General features: G+C 39.3%; 2 protein-coding genes across 2 annotated transcripts in view; one reads left to right on the plus strand and one right to left on the minus strand.

Annotated features, from left to right (window-relative positions):
* Nucleotides 1–13,485, minus strand: part of LOC111866158 (isocitrate dehydrogenase [NAD] subunit gamma, mitochondrial) — a 46,084-nt gene extending 32,599 nt beyond the window's left edge. The window contains exons 1-3 of the mRNA XM_023854824.2: nucleotides 13,369–13,485; nucleotides 10,542–10,598; nucleotides 3,005–3,108 (exon numbers count right to left, since the gene is read on the minus strand). Coding sequence (XP_023710592.1) covers nucleotides 3,005–3,108; nucleotides 10,542–10,598; nucleotides 13,369–13,485 — 278 coding nt within the window. The remainder of the gene's footprint in view (nucleotides 1–3,004; nucleotides 3,109–10,541; nucleotides 10,599–13,368) is intronic.
* Nucleotides 13,486–13,764: 279 nt separating this feature from the next.
* The window catches only part of LOC111866163 (solute carrier family 41 member 1), a 122,343-nt gene continuing 112,089 nt past the window's right edge, over nucleotides 13,765–24,018 (plus strand). Inside the window, exons 1-2 of the mRNA XM_033752137.1 lie at nucleotides 13,765–13,827; nucleotides 18,234–18,363. Coding sequence (XP_033608028.1) covers nucleotides 13,808–13,827; nucleotides 18,234–18,363 — 150 coding nt within the window. The 5' untranslated portion in view covers nucleotides 13,765–13,807. The remainder of the gene's footprint in view (nucleotides 13,828–18,233; nucleotides 18,364–24,018) is intronic.

Below are 24,018 nucleotides of genomic sequence, written 5' to 3' on the forward strand. Positions count from 1 at the left end.
AATATTCTCAACAGTATTAAGCATTCCATTCAGATGTATTTATTACAGATTGGTTTGAAAGCATCAAGACTGAATCTGTGAAAACTAAGAAACTATAGCATGATTTGAGGTTGTTATGAACACTGCTGTCTTCTTTGGTGTAACATCTGTTGTATACTAGTATTTCAAGGATACTCAGGTTTGCCGAGCAGTAAGCAGATCTGATGTATGGTAGGGTTAAACTAACAGATGACAACAGAAAGGTTACATAGAACAGCATTTTATTACGAAAATAAAGAATACTTAATGAAATATACAGGTACTATAAGTATTCTGCCTAAAAGTACAGTAGCCCCACCTCACTCACAGTCCTCTCTTCTTTTCTCTCTTAAGCTATGAGGTGAACTCTGTCTGTTAGACCTTCACCTTTGAATCATTCCTGGTTTGCCAGCCCAAGCCTTATACCACAGACAATCAGGGTTCTCATCAACTAACATGTGGTGGAGGGGAGGGTGGAGAGTGGAAGACCACACTGCAATTTATTAGTCTACTTGCTGGGCTGGGTACATGCTGTGAGCCAGTCCACAGCTTCAAAAGAATATTTAAAATGCCTTCTGGCTGTACTCTGTAACTACGGAATACACATGACCATCACACAACTACATCAGTGCACCCACCTCCACTTCCACATATGCAACACATTATATGGTATAGTAGAATATTCCAATGTTCTGGAGGAATGTCCTGCCTCCATCTTCAGGGTAAAGTTCTCCAATCTTGTATTCTGAAGATGGATGCAGCAGGTTCCTCCAAAATGTTGATGTCATTCTACCAGACTGAACAGCATCATACCAAAGAAGACAGTAATCTTAAGGTACTATATTTACAGAAATAAGAGGTTTCTCCTTCAGCATACTCAAACTCATGCCATCATTCCTGTGAGTACTGGGCGCACCTCTCAAGCACAGTTTTCAGATTCACTAACAGCTGCTCAATTGTGTTCAGTTTGTTTCTACATCAGATTTCTTGCCTTTCAATGTCTTTTTAAGTTTAGGACACGGGAAATGTCACAAGGAGCCATATCTGGTAAGAAGGGAGGCTACCTCATTTGTGCATACTGTTATTAAAAACTGCTGTAGATGTTGGAAAGAGCGTGAAAATGCATTTGTCATTGTGAATTTACTACTTGCCAGATTCTCATTTTTGCAACTTCATTTCAAATCCTTCTTAAAACACCCTGATGTTAGCCACAAGAAATTCCTGTTTCCTCAACAATTTCATGAATAGGCAATCTTCTGTCACTCTGCACTAAATAATGCATTGAGATTCTGAATCACTGGGTCTACACGCTGAAAGGCATCCATGATGCTTGGCCCTTCTGGTGGAAATTCACCCCTCCTTAAATTGATGAACCCACTGAGAACTCATGCTTGGCTCACTGTTGCACTTTAGCCACGCCATAGCTCAAGCGGTTAGTCACTGGCTTCCCACTGCAGCGGCCCAGGTTCGACCCCGGGTCTTAGAGTACTTTGGTTTCCCCTGCCAATCTTCATTCCACCAAATTCTCCATCATCATAATCACCCAGAGCAGGTGCAATAGGCCAATCAGTGGCTGCCATGCCAAGTGGACCCAGTTGGACTCCACCCCCCACTAAGCAAAAAAAAAGTGTTTCACCTTCAAAGGCTACTTGCATCAACATAAGTAAACACAAAAAGACTCTGAATTTAAAGGCTGGCCATGAGCAACGGAAGCAACAGAATAGCTACAAACATCCCTGGACATGCAGTATCATGCCAAGACATGTTAATTATAGCCATGTTCCTGCACAGTGCACCTATCTAAGGTATTAATTCAGTCTCAATATTTTTTGACCAGATCCTGTATGTGTAAAGAGATAAAGGGATGCATAAGATTATAGTCAGGGCATGCGACAGCATAGTTGGTTGAGGCACTATATTACAAGCCGGAAGGTTGCAGGATCAAATCCCGATGAGGTGGATTTTTCAATTTAACTAATCCTTCCAGCTGCACTATGGCCCTGGGGTTGACTCAGCCCCTAACAGAAATGAGTACCAGGAATATTCTTGGGGGTAATGGGCAGCTGGCACACAAAGCTGTTGTTATTTTTTATCATAATTTGTTCATATATGGTCTTATCAGTAGTTTCATAACAAAGCTCAAGCTGTCTGAATGATTTTTTAAAGACTGTTCATATCCCACAGATCAATGTATTCACTTTAATGCTTTACAAAATATCATTTAAAAGTTGTATGTTTTCCTACCACCAGTCCATGCATAAAAGAGAAGTCTCAGGTTCACGCTTGATTGATTCTCAGATTACTAGCAATATTTTCCAGTGCAGGAATTATTGAGTAATGAATGATATTTGAATGCTCGGTACAGTAGTATTGTGAATTTAGTGTCCTAGAGCGTTTTATGGGGCTGAATAAATCTTCATAACAGACAGCTGTTCCCTGGTTGAGATCTGAAATGAGCACCTCTTTCATACCAGGGCATTGGCTGGGAAAAAATCTTGGATCATACCAATTTAAATTTGCTGCATGTATGTGTCACTTGGTAAAGTAGGTCAATTATTTTAAAATTATGTTAAAATGACCTATTATAACATTAGTCGCATCTAACTATGTAGTATACTAGGAAATGTATCAAAGTATTCCTGACACTTGTCACATGCTATAATCATTCTGATCATTATGAAGGAATGTGGGAGGAATCATAATGACCCATTATAAGGTCTCATTGCAATATTTTCCACTAACACCAGAAAATGCTCAATCAGGACAGTTAGTTCTAGCTCAAATTTGCACCTGCGTGAACTGAAAGTAACGATGCCTTGTATTACAGCTGCGTTCTGAGTTTCAGATCCATGTTGTTTTGCAAGAACTTTTCCAAATTCAAAATTGTCATATTTATTAATTATATTACTGTCATAATATATACATATCCACCAGCCAGTGGGTCACATGATGTTTCTATGAACGGTTCACATGTTTCATCCTGTACCTGAACACCTCCTTCACGTAGTTCATGAGTTCTGGCCCAATACCACTCCCAGGCAGCATAGTGACAGCATGCCGTCCTCCATACTGTGCTTTTGGAATTGCAGCCTACATGAACATATGACGTGCAGTCAGTGGACACTCAGTACCAATTATAAGTTTCTAGAGATACAAAAATTTACAAACCAGATTTTTTATGTAGAAAAATCCCAATAACCAGGAATAATACATAAAATTATAATCTTATATATTTATATTATGATCAAATTGGCTGTAGTCTGCTAAGGAAGTTATGTCTGAAAACACACAACAATTCATGCAGGGGCGGCCCGTGTATAGGCACTGCGGAAATGCAGCACCCCTAATTTCCACATGATATTATCGATAACATTTATATAATGAGTCATTTTTTGTTTAATTCTTTCTTTATACTTGTACAATACAATATATAATCCTTAAGCTTAATGTCAGTAGTCAAATCTTTGTATGGAACTGTGCGCTTCTGGAGCAGCACCCCCACTAATTTTAGCTACAAGCCGCCACTAAATTCATGCAAGGTAATCTATGATACATCTAGTTAATTTACAGTGTGTTAGCCTCTACAAGCAATATCACTGACATAGGTTAAGCACTGCTCACTGAAACCAAGGTACACTGAAAATATTAATACAGGAATCCTATTTTCTATAGGCTATCTGATTCTAGAAAAAACAACTGCTCATTAGAAGAAATTCAAATACAACTTATAATAAAATTATTTAGAGGAAACAGTAAAATTTAGAGGTATGTTATAATAAAGGGTGATGAGATTTATATATATATATTTTGACTACAACATAACTGCTATTCAGAAACATCTAATGGGCATAGCATATTACATTAATAATGTGCTTCTATGACATTATTTTACTGAACTGGTCTAGATGGACACCTTCCATGTGCAAATTTTGAAAGAGAATGAAACCTTCAAGAGCTTCACGAACTAAGTCGCATTTTGTCATAAGTACTAACTATACTTTGCATACCCCACATCAAAATATTACCATTACTCACAAAATGGAATGACAAACTGAAACAAAAGATTACTCCCNAATTTAGATGGCTGCTGCTCCTACCTAAAATATATGTAAACTTTTGAAATACTGTGCAACTGATGCAAGAGGAGAAAAAGAAAGTTAAATTATACAATTTCGGAAAATATATGGGAGATGTCACTGTTGTGTTGTGTGTCACATATACAGTTACAACAAGGAAAGCTTATGGTAAGTATATAATCTGATATGGAAGATCCATGTGATACAGGGGTAAATGAAAAGCACAGGTAACAATTTCTGCATATGATAATGTCTCATGTGTCCAAGGTTAATTTTAAAATGTAAGTTAAAATGAAACTTTATGTTTGGATCATGTGGATGTTAACACTTACCAAATATTTTAGTGTTAACCAATTTACATGTCATAATAATTTTCTAAACTACTCTAAAAGAAAAGCAGCTTATGTTTTCATATACTGTTACCATTCTGTTAGTGTTGTAATATTTGTAAACTGGATATATTACAATAATTACTTATCACAGAAGGCAAATTAGCACATTGTAACATGGAAAGTGATGTTCTAAACAGGAAAATACAAGCTGTCCATACAGACAAATGTGGTAAAACTGTGTCCAAGTGCTCTGATATGAAACCAAAATACAGTAATTTGTTAAACATTCTGTTCTATATTCCTATTAAATTGAAGTTCAGCAACAAAATAAGATACCAACTGTGGCATACCTGAAATAACACATCACCTCAACAGTAATAGCAAATAAACAAGAATGTAACAGATGAGCCTCATGGGAAACTATGAATTCTTTACATTCCAAGCTTAGGTAAGTTTTAATCTTCATGTACAGAATATTAATTTCTTCATATGTCATCAACCAACATCATTATATCTTGGACAAAGAATTATTTTATTAGCATACGTGTAGAGTAAATGGTGGCAGAGCCTCTCCAAACACTTCCTTAGTTAGACAGTGCTTATAAGTTATTCTGGAATAAATCAGATGTTAAAGTCTGAATATTCATAAATGAATCCCCAATTACAGTACAGTACAGTCTTACTGATAGGCAGTGCATTATGAGAGAAGTATTATGAGCTGTCAATTCTCAAAATACTGTCACATGTATTAGTGACTAAAAATGGGGTCTGAATTGGGTTTATGAACCACCTACAGGTCATAACTACAAATATTACGCTCTTGCTGATTTACACAATTTACAATCACTCCACACTAACCTTCTCAGTCTATTTCCGATAGTCTTCACTATTTATTTCCTGGAAATGGATTTATAATACACAAACTATTAAAGTCTCACTAATTACACACTCCCAATATCAATGTACAGGGTGATTCAGAAAGATGGACACAATTTCAATTGGCTATATTTCCTGAATTATATGTTGCATTGAATTCTGTAAATTACACTTGATTATACATACATGGAAGTTTATAGATGTTCAATGTCCCCCCCCCTCCTCAGGCTGCACAGATAACATCTAGACGGTAGCTGAATTCATCCTACACTCGATGACAAATATCTTGCGTCACTGAGTTCACCGCAGCTGTGATACAGTTTCTTAGGTCATTCAAATTTGTGGGAAGAGGTGGTACACGCCACACAGTTGTTTGCGATAGTCCAAGTTCTCTACTAGCACTACGGGTTGACTTCATTGGGCTGCGCTCAAAGTTCACTCGAATGCACTCCACGTTCTCCTCCGATACACGCGATCGGCCCGGGATGCAGTGATGGAGGGCACTAGTGGTAGTACTAGAAACTTTGTAACATCCTCTTTCAAATGTACTTTACAGAATTCAAATGCAACATACAGTTCAGGAAATATAGTCAATTGAAATTGTGTCCATCTTTCTGAATCACTCTGTATCATAGCACATGTAACATCACATGCTAAGTCTTCTATTTCTCCTTCTACCCACACTGCTGTTCCCTTTGAACTTTGGAACTCGAGGGAAGTCCATCTATTACTCACTCCTCCAGCTTACGAATGCCCGCAAATGACCTTTGTTGTCCCATATAAACCTTCAGCATGGACCTATACAAAACATGTCACATGACAGCTAAGCACTGTTAGGGTGACATCATTGTGCATGCATGGAAGTTTGTTTACCAAGCCACTGCCTAGGAGTGGGTTGCATAATCCCGTTGTTCCACTGTTACATGTTGGACCGTGTGTTGCAGACATTGCTTAGCAATGGATTTACATGTTACATTACAATCACCAAGCCATAAATTTCTAAATTTTACTGTTTCCTCCTCATAATTTTATACTAAAATTTTTATATTCATATTGTTTGAATGAGTGTTTCTCTGGAATTATATATATCAAATATGATACCTGAAATAGTATTCTCAATTTTCTGTTGACTTCAATTGGTTCTTTCCTATTGAAATCTTAATAACATGGCTGCAAATTTTAAACCATTGCACACTGAAGACTACTGTAAAGTTTGAATTACTTAGATTCAGACAAAACTAGGAAATAAAAATGTACTTTTAGGTCTTAAAAAATTTCATTAAAATCTGGAAATGGAATTTATTTCTGCCCTTTCATTCCTTCAGAATTCTTATGAACCCTATCTTCTGGATGCTCTCTGTTCTTAACAAGAACTTGGTTTACTCTAAGCAGTGTCTATCACAGTACTTACTTGGTGCCTCATATATGTCATGTTCCTTATTCTCTAAGAATACAAAAGATGTGTTCTATTGCAAGGTGACTATAATTGTGGGAGCAAACTTATTAATGTTACAGTTGCTTGTGATTGAACACCATGAAGCTCCATCAAGCAACTTCCTTCTTGAGGAAGACTTTCCCCATATTTATAGAGCCTGAATGTTCAGTACCATGTTCTAAAGAAACTGGACCTTTTCTCAGTCCAATAAATCCAGTCAGCACTCTCATACAAAATTAATTTTAATACTGTCCTCCCACCTGTGCCTACATAATCCAAAAAGTCTTACATTCAGGCTTTTCGCCAAACATTTTCTAGACACTTCTCATGTCTCCCAAGTGTTACAGTTCAGGACTCAGCTTTGTGACTGAAGATGGGGAAATTTGGGGGAGTATATGTATATTGTCAGTACCCACTGTGCACTGCTCACATTAATCCCAGAGCTGTAGAGCTAGTCTCATGCAGTACATGTCCTTCCCATCTCATCTTTCCATGCTTAGGACTGCCACGTGGTCCTTTCACTTCTGACTTTTCAGTCAGAGCTCTCTATATATTTATTTGTATCCAATGTCTGCTACACACTCTGCCCAGTTCATATTTCCTGATTCAGTCAACCTAACAATACTGGGTAAAGCAATAAGTCACTTCCTCCATTCTTTGTTTCTTCAACTCTCTTAGCTCCAAATATTTTTATCAGCCTTTTGCTTTCAAACATTCTCACTACATTTTCTTTTTGAATTTTCTGTAACTCAAATTAATATTTTACACTCCGATATTCAATATATGTATTTTCTCTGCAACTCATGTTAAGATTGTCAGTGATTTTGCTAACTAATTCATATAAATGAGCATGCTCTGCAGGCTGGACAAGCATGCACATGCAGAATGGGAATCATAATGGATTGGCAACTCACTATTTTCAATTATTAGTACTATACAGTAAAGGTAAATATAGTAGGAAAAGTAGTTCATAATCTTGTTTACAAATTTCAGTACTGTATTTAATTATATTTTACTAGGTGGCAGATTTGAATCAGAATACAAGATTCTGGTTTGACGATATATGTACGTAGTATTGTTTTATATTTGTAACAGTAGCCTTTCTGGATGAAAGAGGTACATACATTGTAAATTTTCATAACATTCTTATTTTTCTTTAAATCTTATCAAGAAACAAGGATTCTCCATGTTAATTCCTGAGGCAAGATTCTGGGGTGGAAAGGGAATATTTCTGCAAACTATAAATCTGGTCTTTTACAGTCTATATGAATTATGGAATATGAGCAATTAAAGTGTCAATCTAGTGAACAATAACACAGCTAGTCGATATCAGATCCGAGGTTTTAATGGCAATACAAATTTTTATTCTGTTCTTGTAGGTTACTGTGTCCTATTCCTCAGGATTGTGGCTGGGGATCATGTGGTAGGGATAATACAGCTTGAGCAGAGTGATATTTTCTGGTAGCTGGATGTATGAGTAAGGTGTCATTAAACAAAGTAAAAAGAAGAAAAAACCCAGCTCAATAAAAATTTTCAACACAGAATAGGTTTATTAAACACACAAAATTCAGTGTTACACATCATGATATATGAGGGCTAGTCAGAAAGTAACCTCCGTTTATTTTAGGTAACAAACGTAGGAGTGGGGAGAGCTTGCACGTGTGAGGCAGCATCAACTGACTCATTTTGTCTTCTAAATTCATCACATAACTGGTCACACAGTGTTTATTCATGTCTCTACAGAGTGAGTTATAATGTGCCCTGCAATTGATAATCCCACCAGCTACAAAATTTGCAATGTTATCCACTTTCTTCTTGCTAAAAACATGAGTGCTGCAGAAATCAATCATGAATTTTAAGCAGTTTAAGGCAGTAAGACAATGGTGTATAAAGTTCAAAGATGGACGAGCAAACAAATGTTCACGATGAAGAGAGAAATGGTCAGCCATCTGCAGTAAGTGACGATCTTATCCATGGTGTTGACCAAAAAAATTGTGAAAGATGGCGCTTCACAATTTCTAGGCTTTTGTGTGAATGTCCACAAATTTCACACAAGACGAGTTTCAAAAATGCTCACAATTTCTGAACTTTCATGTGAATTTCCAAAAATTTCATGCACTGTTCTCTACAAGATTATCAGAGTTAGGCTAGGCTATCACAAGTTTTGCACAAGATGAGTTCCAAAAATGCACATGGGTGTGCACAAAATGCAGAAAATGGCTTTGGCTTTCATTTTTTTAAGGTGATACCAGAAAGATCGCAATGAACTTCTCATCACATCATACAATCAACAGGTGATGAAACCTGGGTTTCATTTGTGAATGCTGAAACCAAAGAGCAGTCATAGCAGTGGCTGCACACACATTCACCAAACAAGCAGAAAACGTTCAAAACAAATGTTCTCTGCCTGCCAGAAAGCTGACGGCAGCTGTTTTCTGGGACACGAAAAGAGTGCTGATGGTGGAATTCATGCAACAGGGGGCCACAATAACATTGATCATTCAGGACAAAAGACATGGAATGCTGATATCTGGTATAATGCTCCTCCATGACAATGCACATTTGCATGCAGCTGCTTGCACTTGAGCACTGCTTGAGCATTTCAGGCGGGAATTGTTTGACCACCCTTCTTACTGTCCTGCTCTCGCTCTGAATGACTTCCATGTGTTCACCAACCTGAAGAACTGGTTGTGATCATGTTTCAACAGTAATGAGTTCATGGAAGGTGTCAAAACATGGCTGAGCTCACAGGCAGCAGACTTCTTCGACACAGGCATACAAAAACTTATTCCCCGACATGACAGGTGTCTCAATTCCGGTGGTGACTATGCTGAGAAGTAGTTTAAGTGCGTACATATTTTTTGTATATTAATAATTTCTTTTCCTCACTGCTCGTCTTAACAGCTCACCAGAGGTTACTTTCCAAATATCCCTCATATGTAGGAATCAGAATACACACATTGAGATGACCAAATTTAAACTACGTACAAAGTGCTATGTAAGCTGCCATAGTAACTGCCTATGAGAGATTAAGTTAGAATGTCTCTTGGCTTGGTATGAACGCCAAGAACTTAAAAGCAGAATGTTCAAGAGAGAGGAGTACCACACCTTTTCTCTGCATGTGCAAGTACTTCTTCATTATGAATTTGAGAAACTAGCCTATACATGTGGGAAAACAGTCTAATGCATCATAGGGTTCAATTACTGACAATTCAATACAGCTGCTGGTGCAGCTACCTCTGTGACTTGCTAGATATGTAAACTTGTCAAAATGTTACATTTACCTTAAGAGGAATGACTCTGAATTTCTGATGCAGGACCACTTTAATGTGCAGGGTTTGATTCCTGTAATGATCTAGGATCTTATTCTATAACCTACTTAGTCTCACACATGGTTACCACTGTTCTGAAGGAACAAGCCACCTCCATTTACAGAGCAGACTATCACTTCTATTCTGCTTCTACTATTTTCAAAGCAGAACTTCCATACTGAAGTATGCTGCTTCAAAATGTTGGTAACCACATATGAGACTACGGTGTCCTAACCAGAAGACCACAATCCAAAACTGCATTCCCACAAATTTCTTATAATACATAAATCTGCAAACTTGAAAATTTTAAACAAAGAAATGTATTAAAAACTGTAATGGTACTTGTATACATTGTGCTAAATACATGTAAACTGATAATAAAATACATATCTTAGGTTAAGTTGCACATAAATCAAAATCTGGAAAGAAATCTTTGGTCACAACTGATGTGCATTTCATATAGCTCGCTCTTCAAACTCAAACTCATACTCACAACACGTCTAGCCAGTGGAGTTTTATGCTGAATATCAAAATCAGATTGTGTTGCTGCCTAGAAGTAAAACAGTAATTATTAACCTTAATATCTTCAACAGTGTTGTTATAATGATTGCCTCACTATACCAATATTAAATTGGACACTGTCCAATGTCCTCTATTTGAAACAGATGACAGTAAAACCAACCCTCAAACCATGGTATATACAAAAGTACTTCAGACAATGGACAAAAACCAACAAAATGCTGGTATAATAAACCAGTCTCAATAATAAAGTAACATCAAAATTAGTTTGCAGTATACATACTCTGACAATAAAGTTCGTGAACTTGCCACCGTGTGCTTGCCATGGCAGCAGTGGACAGAAACCTCAGTATGGCTTGATGATGTTGGCATATCAGCGTTTCACAGCTATTTTATTGTTGATCTATGGCAGCCTCTTTCTGAGTGGTGTCTGTTATTTTCCGAGTGTGTTTTGGTGTGCCATCACAAGAATGACACAGCTTCTTGTTAAACTTGGCAAGAGTGGAAGCAAAATCAGAGAGATGTTAGTGTAAGTTTATGGGCATAATGCTATGATGAAAATGGCAGTTTACAAGTGAGTGACATGTTTTTCTGAGGGAAGAGAAAGTGTCACTGATAAAGAGAGATCAGGACAGCCAGCAACAAGCAGAACTGAAGGAAACACTGCAAAAGTTTGTCAAACTGTGTACGAAAATTGTTGGCTGTCAAGAGCATAGCAGAGCAAGGAAACATGGACAGAGAAAGAGTTAGGAAAATCTTAACTGAAGATCTTGACGTGAGGAAGGTGTGTGCAAAAATGGTCCCAATGGACCTGCTCACACGGCAATGTCTGTGAAGGAGTTTTTGGCTAGTAAACAAATAACTGTGATGCCACACCCTCCCTATTCACTGTATCTAGCCCCCAATGACCTTTTCTGTTCCTGAAGCTAAAGGAAATGTTGAAAGGATGGCATTTTGATGACACTGCTGACATCGGGTGTTATACGAAGACAGCTCTGAAGGTCATTCCACAAAACCAGTTCCAAAATTGTTCTGAAGGGTGGACTGGGCACTGTTATTCTTGCATAGCCTCCCAAGGGGAGTACTTTGAAGGTGACCACAGTAATATTCGGAATTAAGGCGTGTAGCACTTTACCACGATGGGTTCGCAAACTTTATTGTCAGACCATGTACTCATATACCACAAAAAAGTTTCAACATATAACACAAACAATACAAAGTAAATCATATTGTATTACAACTCAGAAGACAATGTTCAGTCTGTTTGAACTGATTCACAGTCAAGATCTGAAAAGCAATAAAATTATTTGGTTCTTAGATTTTCACAGCCTGTCTGATGTCCTTAACAGGATTAGTAATGTTTGGGATTACTGAGTTTCTGGACTTTGTCCATCATCTAATATTAAAAGAAACATAATGTTTCGGAAACTGGATCTATTTCCATTCTCAAGTTAAAGGGTGGGGAGGTGTCTACCCAGCTGGGTACATTACATAGAGCCAATCTCAACCACTGGACATCCTAAGTCAGTATAACTACATCTATATATGCACCTTGGCTCAGGCTTAGTCACTTAGACAGAATAAGAAAATTTATAATGAAAATTTTGGAAATGTATAAGAAGACCCAAAACTAAGAGAAAAAAAGAAGTCAAAGAACCATCAAACCAATGTCCTTAATGCTCTTGTTCTGATTGTCTGTTGCCAGCTCACTAATTTTGTCTCCCCCACCCCTCCAGTCTTCATAGCAGTGCTTAATTAAGCACATGGGCAATTTTACCTTTACACAGCATCAAATTATGTAATTAGTAAATAGTGAATTAAAAAGGATGAGGAAGGGAGCAGTTCATAGCTTGGGACCACTAAACCTCAACTGCAACATTTAGTTTTTTTACTCTACCAGTGCTTTTCCAACTTAACCAAGGTGTGGGATTCTTTGGGCCAGTCTAGAAAACCGAAATTAATGACTGTGGGGATTCGTTGCACTGACCACGCAACACCTTCTATCCGCTAAAGTCGGCACTAAAATTCGCTGACAAGAGGCGGTTGCATAGTCGGTATAGATCGCTTGTGGACTAAAATCACGGAGTGGAACCTTTGGGAAATAAAACAACTAATAAAAATAAAGTGTTGACATTGCACCCTGCCATAAAATATTATGTTTCTGAGAAAGGGCTTTCAGTTCCAACTAGATTGTTAAGTAAACTGGAAGGGTTACATCTTCTGTGATAATATAGAGGTTTTTCAGGTGTTCTGGTGCAGCTGCTAAACCTAAGGTAGTAGTTTACTTGAGAGGTGGAAATAAAAAACATTTAGGGTTTAAATCCTCAAACAATAGGGGCATACGAAAATGCAGAGAAGTTTTTTTTCTATATTTCTGAAGACTTTCAACATAAAAATGTAAACTTTTCATGGAAGTCTCACAAATGTGTGTGGAACAGCAGAAAATGTTTAGACTGCAGGTATGTCACTTTTGCAAGTACTCCGGGTTAAATTTCTGCATTGGCAGTCACATTCAGCAGAGTGTATTTAAGAGCAGTGGCGTGCCGTGCACGGAAGGGAAGCATTGCTTCCGTTGTTAAGAAACGAAAAGAAACAGATGTATAACAAAATGTCGAGAAATAGTTGTTTTATTCTTTATTGAGTTATCATGTAACACAATTTATTTCGGTATTAATCCTGGAAACTTGCGCCATTACAAATTTGTCGAAATTTCACTTCCTTCACTGGTTGACATATGGCAACAGAAATGTTTTCAAATAATGAAATGCACTCTATAAATGTGCATATAATAAATTACATACCTTACGGAGAATTATGCCAAACTGTGGCAAATAATTTGAAGATTTAATATGAGGTACTATTTTCATACAAATTCTCGCAGCCATGACTGCAGCCAGAGACATCTGTCGGTATTTCATACAGTGAATCAGAGTCCCCTGCAAATGTACAAATATCAGTTATGTAGTATGTATTTATAATTGTTCTTTCAGTGGTTTTACAGGTTGTGGAACTTGCATAAAACGAATTTTTGCTTGCTGGACGTACTCAAAAATTTATCATGTCAAACTACGGATTTTTCGGGCTCCTACAGTCCTTACACTGTAAATGCCATCTTACCCCAGCCCTTCCCAAGCGCCAGCAAAGACTTGGGGAACGAATTCTTCCGCAGCGGACGCAGAATAGAAGAAGAAGAAGCATCACCGTTCTCCGCCACTTCTGCGACTTCTAGCGCGCTTGGGAATGAAGCATGTCAGTTCTGTGTAAGTAGGGAATACTTTGAATCCCGATAGGGCAAACACAAATGTCGGCTACTAAAGGTGCTGGACTGGCCGTGCCATAGCTCAGGCGTTTTGTCGCCAGCTTCCCACCGCTGTTCGAGCCCAGGTCAGGCCATGTTGAATTTGTGGTGAACAAAGTGACACTCGGGCACGTTTTCTTCAAGTACTTCGCTTTCCCCTGCCAATTCTCATTCCACCGACTGGTCCACATTTATCATCATCATCTATTATCCGGGTCTGGTACAATAGGCCAATTAGTGGCCGACGTACCAAGTGGACTCACCCCACCGCAAGAAATTAAACTGACTAAAAATGTATTTGACTGAACATTGCAAAATTTCGGAAACGTTCTCACGACGGTAATTATGGACATTATTGTCACATGGGACGTTCAGCTCTGTAGTATGGTATATATTTACCAGACTACAAAGCATCATATCCCAGAATACAACAATTTTCATTACACAGTTGTTCGAGGAGCACAGCACATGTGATTCTAATGATCTCGTACAACAGATAATACTGTCAAGGGGGAAGGAGGAATTTGAGAGGTATGTAGGAAGGCAGAATTGTCCCGATGCAATTAAGTTCCACGCCAAGAAGTTGTACACGGTGTGTCCAGGATCCGTTAGGACTTTTTTTTTTTAATTTGTCCTGCAATGCCATCTGTTGGCGAGTTGTGGCGTTAAGGTCCTTGAAGTTTCATTTCAAAGCTACATCGCTACATCATGTGTTGTGACCGTTGTGACCTTGAATGCAACAGTACTGTTCTGACGCTCGTCGGAAAATGGCGATTGAACAGAGAGCCAACATCAGATTTTGTTTGAAGTTAGGCAAAACCGCCGGAGAATCGTACAAAATGATGAAAAGTGTGTACGGTAGTGATTATTTGAGTGGCCCGAACATTTTTCGATGGTATGCTTATTTCGTGACGGCAGGGAGGACATCGAAGACGCTCCACGTGCATCAAAGCTGAGAATAAGTCGCACTGAAGAAAATGTGAAAAAAGTGACCGAAATCCTTGCATCAGACAGATGTGTTTCTGCAAGACTTACCGAGGAGCTTCTGGGAATACCAAAGAGTATTGTGCATCAAATTTTGACCGAGGATTTGGGCAAACGGAAGGTCTGTGCGCCGTTAATACCGCACACGCTGTCAGGCGATGAAAAACATGCCAGAGTGGAACAATGCAAAGACATGTTACGGTCGGCCCTAAGTGATACAAAATATACAAAATCGATTGTTACTGGTGACGAGACATTGTTTTCAATATGAGCCTCTCACAAAGCGGCAGAGTGCAGCGTTGTTGAGCCCAAAGAAGCCGAAACCAAAGAAAGTGCGCATGCAAAAGAGTCGAGTAAAGACACTGCTAGCCGTTTTCTTCGATTCCAAAGGAATCGTTCACAAGGAATTTCTGCCAGAAGGTCAAACAGTGAATTCTGATTATTATCTCGGAGTCCTCAATCGTTTATGGGATAGAATTCTTCGAATTCGACCTGAGTATCGAGAGCAAGGTTCCTGGTCGCTCCTCCACGACAATGCCCCACCACAGAAATCGAAGATCGTGCGTGATTTTCTTTTTTGCCAGAAAAGGGATCACAATCCTTGATCATCCTTCGTATTCGCCAGATATGGCTCCAGCAGATTTCTAGTTGTTCCAGAAGTTAAGTTGGCGATGAAAGGAGACCGTCACGACACCATCCAGGACACCCAAAGCGAATTTACCGCAGTTTTAAATGCGATTCCGCAAAAAGAGTACAGTGACTGTTTTCGAAAACTTTTCAATCTATTCCAGCTATGTATTGATTCAGAAGGAGACTATTTTGAATAAAAAGAGTGAAAATTTGAAAATAATTCACGTCTTGTATTTCTAATGAACACATTCCTAACAGAACCTGGACACACTGTGTGTGTGGGAGTTGAAGCGTAGCTCAACGCACTAACCTCGATACTAGATTTTCCTGAGTGTTCAGTTTCTCTCCCCGGCCACTATAATCCCACGGAAAGCGCTCCCCATTTTTTTTTTTTTAGAAAATAGACTGGATGGGCGGTCCCGATGCAGTGGCACACAGGGAACTCTCTTGGCTCTACTGACAATCAAACCCCGATTCCTTAGTCATCCAGCCCGTTCCTATACAGACTGAGCTATTCCGGCCACTGGTAAGAAAATTAGCCATGATTCTGACTGATCTGATCTAAGAAGGCATTCATCTCCTGTCTAAGAGCAACTTTCCTCATCAATGGTATAATTAGCTGAGTTACGTTGACACTGTTGTAACTGTAAATTGGAAAAATCTTCTTTGAAACTTGAAACTTGTAGGAAAAAAGAAAAATTGTAAAAAGGTTCCTGAAATGAAAAGTACGCAATGTAAACTACGCCTTCAAAAAGAAGAAAAAAGAAAGGAAAGGGAAGAAAATAAGGTTGAGTAATAACCTAAAAAGAAAGAAAGATCATTGTGTAAGACAATTCTTAAAGGGACAGAAACATGAGAAAAGAGAGAGAGAAAGACAGAGACAGAAGAGAAGGAAGGAACCTAAAGCTGTATATAAATTACTTAATTACTTAACTGCTGTAGTAACAAACTATTGCATACATTGTTCACTGTAAATTATTTGTGTACCCCAACCTTAAGAGAATATTCCTTTTCACGGAAAATAGAATCAGAATATGGCCGAACTCTAGAGAGAGCGAGAATTTGTCAAGTATGTTTAAGTCTTCATGCCATTTTCATTTCTTTAAGTGATATTACGTACTTTAAGGCTTACTACCATTCAGTCCATAACTTTTTGTCTTCTCGTCTGCTGTCTAAAGACGTAAGAAATAGAATATAGAAAATTATAATTTTGTCTGTGGTTTTATAAGAGTGTGAAACTTGTTCTCTGACATGAAGGGAGGGACAGACTGAGAATGTTTGAGAACACAATGCTGAGGACCTTTGGGTTCCATAAAATTTTGGGAAGTTCTTGAGTAGCTGCACATTTGTGGGCTTCTCAAGAAGGGCTCAGCTCCATGAATTTAGTAAGTTAGATATAATACTTATTCTTCATTAATGAGGCAGTCAAGATGAAGCTTGAACAGTTACTTCAATTTCAGAACAAACCTTCACTTGGAAGCTTGTAGCCGTTCATTATAACCTGCCGGTAATGAGGAGCAGAAGTTAATTTATTATAATTAACATGCGTGTTATGTGTTTACAGTGTATAAAGAGATATATGTCATATACAGCACCCAGGAGCTGACATAGGACAATTCTTGCTGTCTTATCCGGATGCTGCTAATGTTTTTTTGTTTTTTCCGAAATTTCGAGTTTTGAGACGGCGGCAAAATAACTGCGTAATTCTTGCTCTGGCGTCATGTGCAGCACTTCATCTTCGAGTAGGAGGGCAACAGGCCCAAGCTTTGACCCTTGTCAATCACTGACCTGTCCAGTATACCGTTTGCGTCTGAAGGCTCAAAGTCTCTAAGAACTTCAGTTGACTGGAATTCCGGAAATTACTAACACCTCCTAATTGTTAAACTAGACCATTCGGGAAAACTAGGGAGGCAACCTTTGCTGCGAAGAAGAGAGGTCCTAAAATTTTCTGAACGTCGACTCTGCAAACACTCGGTTTCTAGTTATCAAAATATACGGGAGCAAATCCCCGCTACTAGAATTCTAAGTTCACTACCTACATACTTATTAAGCTGACTGTTATTCAATTATTCAAAGGACCCAGAGTGCATTTTATGGCAGTAAGTCAATCTGTAAACATAATGATATATTTCAGAGCATCCTGTTGCAATATATAGATCCGACTTAGGGATTTCTGCGCCGTCTAAGTACAACGTCGTTCATTGTTCCTTTATTGGACATTATTTCACTACACGTTTCGGCCTAAATGGCCATCTTCAGGTGTACGGTGTAATAAGGTTTTCTTAGAGTGAGCAGCAGAGTCCTGAACTACAACAATCTGTACACCTGAAGATGGCCATTTAGGCCGAAACGTGTAGTGAAATAGTGTCCTATAAAGGAACAATGAACGACGTTGTACTTAGACGGCGCAGAAATCCCTAAGTCAATCTGTAAACTATTAGAAAAGGTATGGTAGTATTAAAGCGAACTCAGTTTGTTAGTATTCGAGTGTATTAATTATCCTAGTGCTGTTCAATAAATCACGACTTCGAATGTAACCAGCGTAGTCATGGAGCGTGTGTGCTTGTGTATAGGAACAGAACACTTCCCGATCTTCCAGAGCAAGTTAAGCCTAAAGACAGGCCACATGTCCTACCCAGTCACAAACCAGAGCTAGTCACCCCTGCTGATCCTGACCCAAAGGCATTATAGTAATTTGTAGCCCCTGTAATGTGATAACTACTGGCACCCAAATAAGTTCTTCTGCCTTCCCAGCTCATCATGTCAACACCAAAGAGAAGGGGAAGGCGATAAAGTCAACCACGTACTTCAGGAGCGGAATTTTCGGCATTGCCTACCGGAGAAGGCCACACCTTATCCAGCCTGTCTCCGAACAGCAACCCAGGTAACGTGAGGCCAGGGGCATCTCGAAATATGGGGCTAAAGGCAGCGACAGCAGCTCGCCATAAAAGGAATGCCTGTAAGTGTCGCCCAGTGCGTGACTGTAGCACAGGGAAACAAGGGGTAGAAAAAATCAGTCATACTGTAATACCTTGGAGATCAACTCAAACACAGATAATGTGTATCGCATGATTAGAAAGGGGCTGTATCTATGACCTCGTACTCACACTTTTACTCTGAAACTGACTGTAATATTCTTAGCGCGAATACTTGTCCTAGCTAGAGAACTAACCAGTCCGCCGTGTTGTATAGGCTGAGAAACACCTCAACCCAAACAATACGGTGAAACGGTAAAAAAATATAGTTGTCCCTGTACTTAACTAAGTAAACACTACGCCATGAAGGCGTACAGGGGAGTGGATGTATAGACCCACGTTTTCTTGACCTCGGCACTGGTTGGAGGCGAATGTTCAGCTTCACGCCCCGGCCATTTTACCCCCAGGGAAAGAGCCCGTGGTACCCATTGGTAAGGAGGATGGGTGAACCCCAGACCCGGCCTGAACGACATAGAGAAGTGAAAAATCTTGATCCCACCGGGACTCGAACTCCGACCCCTCGGTCGTCCAGCCAGTAGCTAGTCGCTATACTGACTTTGCTATCCCCAAATATTTAATTCTCTACAGAGGAAGGTTAAAATTCTTCCATGAGACTTCAAGCTCCGCTGGAAAAGAGAGAAGGGGGAAGGAACATACGTACATTCTGCATACACTATGAGGAGACAGAAGAGCCTGCCTAGCAAAATACTATTCATAAGGAGACTCTTCTCTTTCCAGTAGTTCTAAGAAAGCAGTTTTGGTAATAATATTTCAGGGATCGATAAAAATTTACCGCAGACCAGTGCAGTCCGTGGACCGGTAGTTACTAACATTAAGAACCAATCAGCTAAGCAGTGAGCGGAAGAACACAAGTGCCTTTGTTTATATCAGGGGTAAACTAACTGTGAACGCAGTAAAGTATGTACCAGTACAATTGGGACATTGCGTGTTACACTGCCGAAATCCGCGTTGGATGGCGGGCAGTAGTGCAGCGGTGTTAGCGTATATTTCCAGAAAATTGTTTTTAGTTTGGAATTCTTGCTTTGATGTTTGCTTTTGGCCTTGTTTATATAATTAAATATTTTCGACAGAAATTTCTCAGAAGAATGTGAGTTATGTTTCATTTCTATATACGAACTATGCTCATATTGCCCGACCGTATAGCATAAAGGTAAGAGATCAAACATGTAGACAATAACTATTTTGAGGGGTTGTGATAAACTTTGATTTTAAATATAAAAATACTGTTCAAAGAGGAGGATGATTTCGGAAGGTAACAGGCCGTGGAGGCCCAAAGGATTGTGAGACTTCGAGGCTCCCACGTTTTCTAGACAGTCGGCTCACAGATGGCGGTGAAGTTGTGAGCCTTACACGCCGGTCTGCCGCCCTTTACCCCAGCAAGTTTCCTGGTACTCATTTCTGTTAGAGGCTGAGTGGACACCAGGGACATAGGGCGGCTGGAAGGATTAGGTCAATTGAAAAATCCAGTGGTATTATCAGGAATCGAACCCACGACCTTCCGGCTTGTAGCATAATGCTTCAACAAACTACCGAGTGCGCCCACACGCACGCGCGGACACACACAGAAATATAACATATAGTCATAAATACATAGAGATGTATTTGTTTAAAGGTGGGATAATACCTCATACTGAACACATTAAATTTAAATTCTGTTCTTCTGGTGAGAATTAATTGGCGGGCAGAGCCAAAAGAAACTGAATGATCAACCTTTGCAAATCTTTAACCTCTCATAACCTTGAAATCCACATGTCCATAAACCTTGCAGCAGCAACGATTTTAGATATAGTCCGGCTATTTAGTCTTCATTACCAAATTTTAGATTTCGGTATCTGAAAACATTATGCTTCCAAAAGTTCATGAGATTCGGAAACTTTCGAATTTAGGCCTTTTTATTCACGCCATTTTTTAGAAATTGAATATTGTTGCCACTGAATAATTGAGATATGCAGCGTCAATTTATATTTTAAACTTGACTTGAGTTTGTAATATCATTTTTGTGAGAATATTTGGTCACACATTCTACAGATAAGAGTTCATCCTAAAATGTGTAGAGCCAGGTCATTCCTTTTCTTCCTCACTCACTCTTGGAGCTGAGCCCTTCTTGAGAAGCTTCCAATCGTGCAGCGACTTAAGAACTTCCCAGCATTTATGGAAACCAAAGGTTCATTACCATGTTCACAAAAGCCCTCTACTGGTCCCTATCCTGAGCCAGACCAATCTAGCCCATACCACCCCATCCTATCAAAGATCCATTTTAATATTATGCAGCAAATACGTATCTGAACTGTGCCACATTTTCAAAACATCTGTTACCTATCTTTATGTCACTGTTTTGCCTAGCATTTTAGTGATGTGATAGCAACATATACACATACTCAGTTTTCTTTGTGTTTACTTCTAGACCAACCTCCTCACTAGCACCAATTAAAGTTTGTATGTTTCTCCTTATGGTATTTATATTATCACCCAGTGGATTCACATCATCAGCATAGACCAACAGTCGATGTGTCCCATTTAATTTTAGTCCCACCTGGTTTTCTTGGACCTTAATAATGGCATATACTAAAACAAAGATGAAAAAGAGTGGCAATAAAACATCTTATTGTCTTAGACCATTCTAGATAGGAAAATTATCAGACAAATGTTTACCTATATGGGCTTTACCATATGCTTTGTTTAAACATATTTTGATCAGATTAACTAGTTTCATAGATTTCTCACACTCTATGAGAATATTGTATACAGTACTTCCCTCCTAACTGAATTATAGACCTTCTTGAAGTCTATGAATAGCTGATGTACTGTCTCATTGTACTCTCATTTTTTTCCAGTTTCTGACGAATGCAAAAGTTCTGACCAGTAGTTGATATGTTAAGTTGAAATCCACAGTGATGAACCCCAATAATATCATCTATGTGTGGACTTAACCTTGAGAGAAGAATATTGGATAAAATTTTGTATGAAGTTGATAGCAGTGATATCCCACGATAATTACTACAGTCAGTTCTATCATCCTTGTTGTGAAGTGGTACAATAATAGACACCTTCCACTGATCAAGAAATCTTTCCTTATTCCAAACAGAATTAGTGAGCTTATGGACCTTAGGATGTTATATTTCACCTCATGCTTGAATCATTGCTGATAGGATTTGATCACTACCTGGTGATCTATACTTTTTCAATTTTGCAATAGCAATTTCTTCCTTGAGAGATCTAGGCTCAGGTACTAACAGCTCAGTTATATGTGTTTATATCTGCCTCAAATCACTGACCCTATGTACTTTCAGTGACTGAGAGAAGAATTTATTCCACCTACTCAAAATGGTGTGGAAATCTGCAAGCAGGTCACCATTCTCATCCTACACTAAGTTAGTTAGTTAGTTAGTTATTGGAGAGGGTAGGTTTCCCCATGCACTTATACCTGTCTTGGTCCTTTGTGCTTCCCTCTATGATATTCTACCAGTCTCTATATCCTACCGGTACTGGTGCTTACCATCAGTCCCACCCAGCCAGCGAGATCGGTCTCTACTTAGCTGAGCGGTATCTATAATGCTTCCCCCATCTACCAGAGGTATTAGTGGCTACTGTTGGGCGGGAGACGTCCGTAATTTTGCTCAGTGCCTCCTTTGGAGACATGAGGTTCTTTTACGTGCCGTAAAGTTACGACACGGGACCCATGGCTTAAAGTCCCTCCCGGAGGACTTGTTCCCAGAATTTTTCCGCCCTTAAAAATTCGACGACCTCTGCCGGGTATTTGAACCCGCGTACTACGAGTCATGAGGTGGGAACGTTACCTCTAGACTATGGAGGCCACTTACACTAAGTTACTTCTAGGTTGATAACCCCTCTTTAATCATTTATTCCTCTATACAGGTCTCTAATGTTCTTGTTCTTACTGTTAATTTCAAGCTCCTCAATTTTGTCTTTCAGATATTCCCTCTTTATATTCCTGAAATGCCTGGTGGTTTCAGGTCTTATATAGTTCAGATTATCCCCATTTATTTCACTTGGATTCTGTAACCACTGAAATTTGGCTTGTTCCCATTGTTCAAATAATTATGAGAATTCTTCATTGAACCATGGCTTATGCTTTTTCAGTTCATAATAACCTAGACTTTCCTTCACAGAAATGTGTATATTCTCTGTAACAGTTCCCCAAGCTTTATTAATATCCACCTCAGTTTCCAAATTTTCCAAGCCGCAAACCTATATGAGATTTCAACATTATGCTACTCTTTACCCTCTACTTTTTTAATTTCTTGAGATTGAACCCCTCCTTATGAATTGTGTGCGTTATTTGTTTCCTCACTGCCAGTCCCTCCCTAACTTTTACCACCATCAGGTAGTGGTCAGTATCACAGTCTGCTGCCCTGAATAATTGGACATAAAGTATACCTTAATGCCATCTCCTATCTATTAAAATATGATCAATTTGATTGTGTGTTTTCCCATAAGGAGACAAGTACATTTATGAATGTTATTACTCTAATGAATGTTTATTACTCTAACTCCATTATCATTACTAATTTCGTGCAAACTCTCATTTCCAATTGTTGGTTTGAGAACATCTTCCCTACCTGTAAGATTTTAGGTTTTCACGGCAGTGACTATGAAGAAAGCAGTCTTCTGGGATGTGGCAAAGTTTAGATATGGTGTTAACCGACGTTTTGGAGGACCGTATCGCCTCCATCTTCAGGGTAGAAAGGAAAATAAGAAAATCCACAAGTGAAGAGACAGTGAGAACAGGTGCAAGCAGACTAATGTTGGAAATAAACTCAGCTATATGAGAGCAGGGAAGGAAGGGACAAGTCTACATGGGAAATCAGTGGAGGGGAAGGGTCTGGACAGGAGCAAGGTTAGAGCAAGTATATGATATTGTGTCAGGGGAGAAGGGCAAGGTTAATGGGAGGGCATTAACCCTTAAGCTGGGGGGGGGGTTGCTATGTGAGTCGATCATGGACTATGTGGCCTTGTGGATCTTGCCCCCCCCCCGGGACATTTCGCTTCTGACTGCTTCTTCCCCTTCTCTGTGACCCATATATATGAGTCACAGAGAAGGGGAAGAAGGAGTTCCCGCTCACCATCCCAGTATGTTGCAGGGTCCCTTCACAAGAACATTTTGAAACATGCGCTTCTTTACTCAGAATCAGCTTAGTCATTTTTCATATTTTCCGAAGGTTTTTCTTCGAGAACGGCCGCCTCTGTGGTCTAGTGGTCAGAGATCCTGCTTACAGATCCAGAGGTCCAGGTTCGATTCCCGGCGCTGCCAGATTTTGTGAGAAATAGTGATTCTGGATCTGGGTTAGCTCAGCCTCGAGAGGATAATTGTGGAGCTACTTGAATGGAAAAGTGGCGGCTCCGGTCCAGAAAGCCGAGATTAACGGCCGTGGGAATCCGTTGTTCTGACCACGCGACACCCTCTATCCGCTAAGGTTGGCACTAACTTCGCCGACAAGCGGCGATCGCTCGGTCGGTATAGTTCGCTTGCGGACTAAAAAGCCACAGCTTCTTTTGCTTTGAGAAAGGTTCTAGTCCCAGAT

The sequence above is a fragment of the Cryptotermes secundus genome, unplaced genomic scaffold, assembly GCF_002891405.2.
Source record: "Cryptotermes secundus unplaced genomic scaffold, Csec_1.0 scaffold599, whole genome shotgun sequence".
In the NCBI taxonomy this organism is placed as follows: domain Eukaryota; kingdom Metazoa; phylum Arthropoda; class Insecta; order Blattodea; family Kalotermitidae; genus Cryptotermes; species Cryptotermes secundus.